The 8,121-nt window shown below is 42.8% G+C and overlaps 1 protein-coding gene across 2 annotated transcripts in view; it reads left to right on the top strand.

Annotated features, from left to right (window-relative positions):
- Nucleotides 1-1,102: 1,102 nt before the first annotated feature.
- Nucleotides 1,103-8,121, top strand: part of LOC116699794 (cyclin-Y) — a 16,674-nt gene continuing 9,655 nt past the window's right edge. The window contains exon 1 of one of the 2 annotated variants that reach the window (XM_032532553.1): nucleotides 1,103-1,510. In XM_032532553.1, coding sequence (XP_032388444.1) covers nucleotides 1,357-1,510 — 154 coding nt within the window. In that variant the 5' untranslated portion in view covers nucleotides 1,103-1,356. The remainder of the gene's footprint in view (nucleotides 1,511-8,121) is intronic. The other variant, XM_032532554.1, reaches the window with a different exon arrangement.

The raw sequence follows: 8,121 nt of genomic DNA, 5'->3' as shown, positions 1-8,121 counted from the left end.
TCACTTTTTTAAACACACTGCTATTATTCTGAACTGTATGTGTCTTGCAAAAGACATGTGTGAACAGGCAACCTGTGTACAAAGTTCAGATGAAGACGAGGACAACATGAAATATTATGATTAGAAAATGAAATGAGGGATATCAACATACAAACCAGTCTTTGGTGAAATATATATCTACTTTACAACTGGTTTCTTTATTAACTTTTACAACTAACAGGGCACCATCCTATTGGTCCATTCTATTTGCTCTATTCTATTTTGAAGACTTGTCTAATTTAAGGCTTTCACAAATAAATAGTATGGGTATTTTGTACGTTTTCTGAATCATCAGAGTGCCTTGAGTATTGAAGTTGTTGAGTTTTGTGTCCTTGATGTTCCTTCATGCCCCAGGGATAAAAGGAAGCATACAGTTCAGGCGGAAATTGTGATAAAATGTGTGTTTTGTCTGGTTTAAAGAAGTCTTGTGACCTCTGTGTTTGTCAGACAGATTCAGTACTACTAAATGAAAGCCTAAAGGGTCCCCCTTACAACGATACCAAGCACCATATTATGGAATATTGACAATATTGCTACCATGATCCTGAACTAGATATAGACCAGATTTCAAAAACAGAATTTAACATAGAGGGTTAGTAAATTCATGAGCTGAAAAGAAGTGATTTCTCCACCACACCTGCTCTGCTATCGTGGTTTTTGTAGTACTAGGGTTGTGTACCTTGCCAAAAAACAATGATAGCATTCCCCCCCCTTATGATACTGATCAACCCCCCTGGTTTTAGAGTCGAGTCCAGCGGATACCATGCAGTGGAAAAACGCCCTTTGTTGGCTATTTATTACAGCTGTTAAACAATTGCTTGTTGTAAATAAGAAAAAAAATGGTAAGGAGTGGGGTTACAATAATTAACGTTTTGTTTGAATTTAAAACATATATATATATATTTTTGTAACAATTAGGCCTTTTTTTCCCTTGAGCCCCTGAAGCTCAAAACGTCTGTGCACGCCCCTGCACACACACACACACACACACACACACACACACACACACACACACACACACACACACTGAGCCAGGAGCAGGATGCGCTCTACGGTGCCTGGGATAGCGGTGGGGGGGTCGGCCCGTTCACACTGCCGGTGTAAGTGACATTTTCCTCCGAGGACAGCGGCGGCTGACGGGCTCCGTGGGCGCTGCTCTCCCCGCGCGCTCTGCGCCCTGGTGATCCACGGTGACCGACTCGCCTCGGTGGAGTTGGGGCTGGTGACCCATCGTTTTTTAAGTTACTATTTGAGCGGAAAGGACTGTTAACGCGGCCCCACCCGTACCTCTGGGGGACCGAGGAAGGCAGGGCAGAGATGGGGAGCGCGATCTCTTGCTGCGTGTCTGCCAGCCCCAAGCTCCGCAGAAACACCCACTCCCGGCTGGAGTCGTACCCGCACGAGTCCGAGCTGGGCAGGGAGGAGACGGGATGCAACCTGCAGCACATCAGCGACCGGGAGAACGTCGACGGTAAGGAGCACGAGGTGTTCAGGCTGTCACCATGACATGGGACACAACGAGAAAGAGAACAGTGATAAACTTATATGGTGCTTGGTTTGGGAAGGGCGGGCAGTGAATATAGAAGGAATATCTACAGAACAAAAATAGGAATTATTATACTCTAACTCTACATCACAAATACAACCAAACGATACAAAACACGACATGATTGAGACAGAGAGAGAGAGAGACAGGCTACTGTATGTCATATGGTAGGATTGACATTAGAGACAAAAAGTAACACTGCTGAAATAGAATAGGGATTGCTAGTGATGATAAAAGCAATAGAATGGAATAATCATAGCATTAAATGCAACTGTGGAAACTGTCTTTAACTCACTAAAACATTAAGAGTGAGGATTGAAGTTTCTTTATATGGATGGCAAATAGTAAGAGCACCATAATATAATTTCAATTCAATCTTCCACGTTTACTCATACCTCCTAACAGAAGTTATCAGGACACTTTAAGGATAGACTAGGTCTAGACCACAGAGCAAGCAGTTGGTAAAGAAAAAACTTCCTTTTAACGTTAAAATAATAAAATAATGAAAACTTAACATTGAACATTGAATACTTGATGCACTGTTAAGCCCTATGGGAATAGTAAAGAAATCTAATCAGCATGTTATATCTTGGCGAGAGAGTGTAAATTCAAGAGTCACTATAGCCTACAAAATAAGATATAATAATCAGTTTTTCATCTTGGATGATCCCTCTCTTGACCTCCTCTGATCTCTATTAAATCTGCACAATTCTCATATCCTGGAGATGTAGCTGCTGCCTCAGTTGACACTCAGCTCCCTGTAACATTGACTGACAGAAAGACCCATCAGCCATCAGTCGCCTACAGCCCGACACATGGAAGAGTCGTGTGCATTCTCACTCCCATGTGTCCTTACACAGCGATATGGAGCTGCAGACAACATCCTGTTCATGACGGCAGACTTTCTTTGTGCTGTTCTTTGTTTTCAGCTTGTGCATGAAAGAAACTGCAACTATGGAGCGCAGCCCCCCTCCATTGACACATGCTTGTATGCATTACAATTGACCCATTCACACTGGAAAGTGTCTCCTAAATGGGCTGCTTATTTTCAGCCAACAGCCAACCATTACATATAAATGAATTTTCTCAGAAACTGTATATACAATCCATTTACTTTTCTCCAGAAGTTGTACAGACTCTCACAGGCCAGCCTAATACACCATCAGAAAGGCTGTCTATATATCAGACCAATACTTATTGCACACATACTGTATTTAGCTCTAGACTAATGATCTAGACCAGCCGGTGGGCTCCTAGTTTTGTACAAAATCTTACATTTTTGTGTGCATATATGTCCGTACTATATCATACGGGCCTGTTCATAAGAATGCAGTGACATTGGAGACTGTCTTGCTCTCCTTTAGTGCCAATTACACATGAATAGACTATTAGGGCTCCTGGTAGTTGGTGCACTTTGCTGTACAGTGGGAAGCCTTCCATCACATTAATTGCACTGTCAACATGCTGGATTACCGGCTTTTTGTTGATCAGTCATTTCCTCTTTACAACTTGAGGAGTGTATGCCACTTACATGCTGTGTGCCACTTGTGATTGCTATTAACTGGAGTACTTTGTATTATGGCGATTGTTTATAATGTTATCATGGGTCCAGTATCCCTGGCAGGGCCGTATCATTGGAAACATAGCATAGCAAAGTGGAATATATTTTGTTGTCCTTACAAATGTTTTGGATCATTACTTTAATGGGATGCACGCTGCCGGAGTGTGAAGCCAGATGCAATCCTACCGGAGTAGAAAAAAGTGACATGAAGAAGCTTCTTAAACAGATTGTTGGCGGTGGACCAACGCTTCCTGACGGGGATAAAGACGCCCCGTGCTGAGAGGCCGTCTGTCTCGGTGGGGAGGTGGTTGAAACCGGAGCGTGTCTAATGTGTTGGCTCTATTATGAGTTCACAGACAGTGTGATGGAGATTAATGGGCTTCATTATGATCTGCACCATCAGAAAAAAGTCTTTGCCCCCCAAAGAAAAGCCCAGAGAGGCAGCTGTGAGCCTGTGTCAGAGCAGATAAGAGAACCCCCCAGGGACACATGATTGGCTAGAATTAACGCCTCAATTTGGAGTGTGACGCGCTGCTTTCAAAGACTTCATCTGCTCCTAATTGAAGGGGCTGGCTCACAGTTAGTAATACTTACATTGAATGTCTTAGGATACCTTGACAGATGTTTTCGCGCCACGCCTTCAAAGCAGACAGTTGTCCCTCTCAGTGTGGACTGTTACGTCACAATTAGAGTCCTGAAACAAGCTCCCAGCACCCTCTGTTTTTAAGAACAGATAATCGCTTCACTACATAACACCATCATTTGACTGGCCTGGAACCTTGATGCACATCCAGAGCTAAACCGCTGGATAGAGTTTTAAAAAAGAGCTTAGTTTGGGAGAATTAAGGTTTTTTGCTGTTTTGCATAGCTCTCATATTTCTGTTGAGAGTTACAGTTATGTTGGAGAGAGATTCTGTCAGCATGCGTAGTCATCCTTTGGAGCTTTTCTGAAGATCAGTACCTTGGTGAAGATCTTAAAGATGGTCACATCTTTGTCACATGCGCTCTTCTTAAATATTTGAATAATGCCGTTGCAACAAAAATTTGGGCCGTGTGGATATGAGATATAGATATTTTCCTCTGCAATCCGTTTGTTTAAAGAGACACAAAGATGCAAATGTATTTCTTTGTTTCCTTTATTTAGAGCAGCTGAAGAGAGACAGGAAAGTGGGAGAGAGAGGGGGGGTGACATGCAGCAAAGGGCCCCAGGTTGGATTCGAACCCAGGCCACTGGCTTGGTAGTGTTGCATTCCCCCCCCCCGACTCATTTCCTGGATCTCCTTCTCCATCAACAACATGAAATCAAGGAGAGGGTTAACTTCTCCTGCTGCAGATGTCCCACCGTGGTCAGAAAGAACAGGGGAGACACTTTGTTTCTCTCACTAGGACTCTAGAGTCACTACTCACACCGTCACTCTCTCACTCGCTCTACCACACACTCCCCACACATACACACCAGCCCTGCTACTCTCTTAAAGTTTGGGTCTCAAACAAGGTCCAACTGAAAACCCTAAATATAAGTTTAAATGTTGACAAGTTGGCATACAGTATGATGTTATAGACAAGAAATTCAGTATATGGAGCAACACCAATGGAGGTGGAAGAGGGATGGAGAGAGAGAGAGAGAGAGAGAGAGCTGTCATATGATCTGTCTTTCGTTGACAAAGCCCTCTGTGTTTCATTCCTGAGATGACTGTTGTCTCAGTGAGGCATCATGCATCAGCTGATGCTCTTATATTTAGGTACAGTGGGGAACTAATTTACAGTGGTTCCTTGTGGAGCTTAGCGCCACCCACGACGATTGGGATTGGTTGAACCCTGATTGAGCCATCGGTGTAAAAGGGGTTAAAGGCATGGTACTGTTGGGTTAGAGCTGAAAGGACTACTGCGGGGCAAGAATCTCATGGTTTCAGATGAGGAGATTGGTCAAATTAGGAAAGGCCGAGAGGGGATGAGCTGTGGCAGGACGAGCGGGCTGCTAACAGACCAGCAACACACAGAACTAGTCAGGGGAAGAGAAGATGTTGTCATGACAGAAACACTTCCCCATGCTTCAAATGGTAATGTAAACACACACGCACATTTATATTCAGTGTCTCATTCATACTGCACAGTACCCCACCCCCAACTCCTCTTCCGTATTTTTTTTTTTTTTTTTTAATCAGCTGCTCCTCATCTGCTCAGTGCTGGCACATCAAACAGGTCCTGCGCTGTTATCCTTTTCATCAAGATCACAGCAGAAGTACACAATTATGAGTCACATGCATGGCAGAGGACAGCGGTGTGAAAACAAGTGAGAGATGGACAGTATTTGAACAAGCCAGATCTGCCATTAAGCACTTTACAGAGCAACACAGTGCATAAAGAAGAAAAGAAGTATATCTTTAAAGATCACACATTACTGTTTCCAGCTGTGTGGTTTCGTGGCCATGATGGCGATTTGAAAGTGTGGTCCAGGGGGAAAAAAGCAATATAAGCAATATACATTTTGCTGGAAAAAACCACACTAAATCCTAAATCAGTGGCCAAAAACCAGAAAACAGAGGCTTCTTTTGTCTCCTTTTGTTTGTGATGGATCATTCCTTACAGGGTCAGGGTCTTCACAGCAGGAGAGGGTCTTTGTTTGATCTACTGAGCATTAATGAGGGAGTAATTTTATAGTACCGTCCACACCAAGACCACCTCATTTCACTAATTATCACTTCAGAAAGGCATGTTGGCTTTGAGCTGCCGAGGCAGAAAGCACTTTAAAGACAATCTGATCTACATTAATAAGGGAGTGTGTTGGGTTACAAGACCCATCCAAACCAAAACTACTCTCAGACCCACACAAGCCAGACACACAGTTGGAAACAGTAATGTGTGATCTTTAAAGATATACTTCTTTTCTTCTTTATGCACTGTGTTGCTCTGTAAAGTGCTTAATGGCAGATCTGTCTGTGACTGGGCCTTCCCAGAGAACGTCCCTCTCTCCCCCAGGATGGGGCATGTGTGTGCAGGTCACCTGTGTTTGTTTAGGCTGGGTCCGTTACCACTCAGGATCAGAGTGTGTGTGGCTGTATGTGTGTGTGTGTGTGTTGAAACAGTATAAGGGGGGTTAGGATAACATCCTCCTGTTTGATGGGGGAGACATGATAATGAAGATGGAACAAATGTGCAACACTAGCAGGAGGGTTGCACAGCCAACTAGAATTGTTTTTGAAACTGACATTATTAATCTCTTACTGACCTAAATGCATTTATATTGCAGTATTCATAATTTAAATGATCTAAATCCTGCTAGACAACCAATGTCATTTAAATAGACTTCTAGAATTATGATTGTGTGAATCCACATTCCACTTAACCAGACTGTTCCCATGAAGCACTCATACACATAGCTTCCTAAACGTAAAGCACTGCAATTCATATGTATTGTATGTATTTATTATTACTGGGTGCCCCACATTGACTGCTGCTCTATAAGGCAGCAAAAAGTCTGTGTTTTGTACAATCCCAAAGCCCGAAAATCCACATAGGGAGGCTCGTTGGGGGGGTGGATGGGTCAAAAAACACAGGACTCTAACCCAAGAGACCGGGAATTGTGTCCCGCGTCTCACATTTCCTAAACCCAGCCACGGCGTTCTTCTTCTCCTAAACTCAACCGTCTGTTCTTCCCGCGCGTCATGGAAACGTAAGCCCACCCACGACCTTTTCCTTAACCTAATTGTGTCGAAGTGACGCCAATAGTCCTGACCAAGCGCGTTCAGATCAGACGCTGAAGGAGACTTTTAGCGTCAATAACAACGCCAAAGGCACCTGACCTGACATTTATGATCATCTGATGGAACATTACACAGTTTCAGAAACAGTTAAGTTACATAAAGTCACTTTAAGAAAAAGGATTTGAATACTTTTTCCACCACTGGCTAGCACCAAACAAAGAGCTAAAAGAGGCAAATTGAAAAGAAAAATCTAAAGCATTGTTTAAAGTTAATTTGAGCCGTTAGATAAAAGATAAAAACTGGACCCGTTGTAGTTCTGTACCGTGTCAGTTTCACCTGCCTGATCTATAAGTCTGACAGAACGGTGAAAGGGATTTGATGATCAGACCTAAAGTTAAGAATTGGGGGAAAATGGATAGGACTGATGCCTCCTCAAAACCGAACTGTGGTACCCGATAGCAGCACCGTGTTGCTGAGACTGCAACATTTAAGGAAAGAGATGCTAACGCAGCAAGATGCTTAAAAAAACAGACAGAACGCTCAGAGAACTCCTTTAACCCTCTGAAGACAAAAGGCGCACTGGCGTTTTCAGGCTACAGCACTCCTACTCAAAAGGGAATATTATAAAATTCAATTTTCTTTACTTTTTTATTCATATATTCTGCCACAAAAACTATCTCTATATACATAATAAGTATATAGGGGATAAGGTTATATGCAAAACCCCTTAAAAGGAGATTCAAGACGATATTTAAAAATGCTCCTGGACCTCAGAGGGTTAATTATAATTTGCCTAATGTACAACATATTGTGACAAATCAATCAAACATTGAAAAAAATAATAGGTTATTAAGAACAGTGTTGGTGCAGGAGCAAGGTGCGCCTGTTGTTAATCCATTATGTAAGACCCACAGGTAGGCCGGTCAGCTGATTGGTCGGTCGAGCTCCTCTTGTTTCACGGTGCAGCCGCGGAACACGAGTCTTCGTTAAAGTTTACCTGAGGTGCTGAATATCACATATCAACACTCGACACCAGCTGCTGTGCATTCTGGGAATTCCAGTAGGTAGTCCTGTATTTACATATTGACAAGATATTGACAAGATAATCCAGCATAGTACTTTAGTATAGTACATGCACTTTATATGTCATTATATACATTTTAAATGGATGTCTGCCTATAGACCTAAAACATAACATATATGATTATTGTTCCAGAGACTGGGACTCCAGGTTAATAAGATTCTGACTGCAGCAAGATATGAATTCAGTT

This window comes from Etheostoma spectabile, chromosome 12 (assembly GCF_008692095.1).
Source record: "Etheostoma spectabile isolate EspeVRDwgs_2016 chromosome 12, UIUC_Espe_1.0, whole genome shotgun sequence".
Lineage (NCBI taxonomy): Eukaryota > Metazoa > Chordata > Actinopteri > Perciformes > Percidae > Etheostoma > Etheostoma spectabile.
Note: the sequence above shows the minus strand (reverse complement) of the source record. Positions and strands in the feature narration are given on the sequence as shown.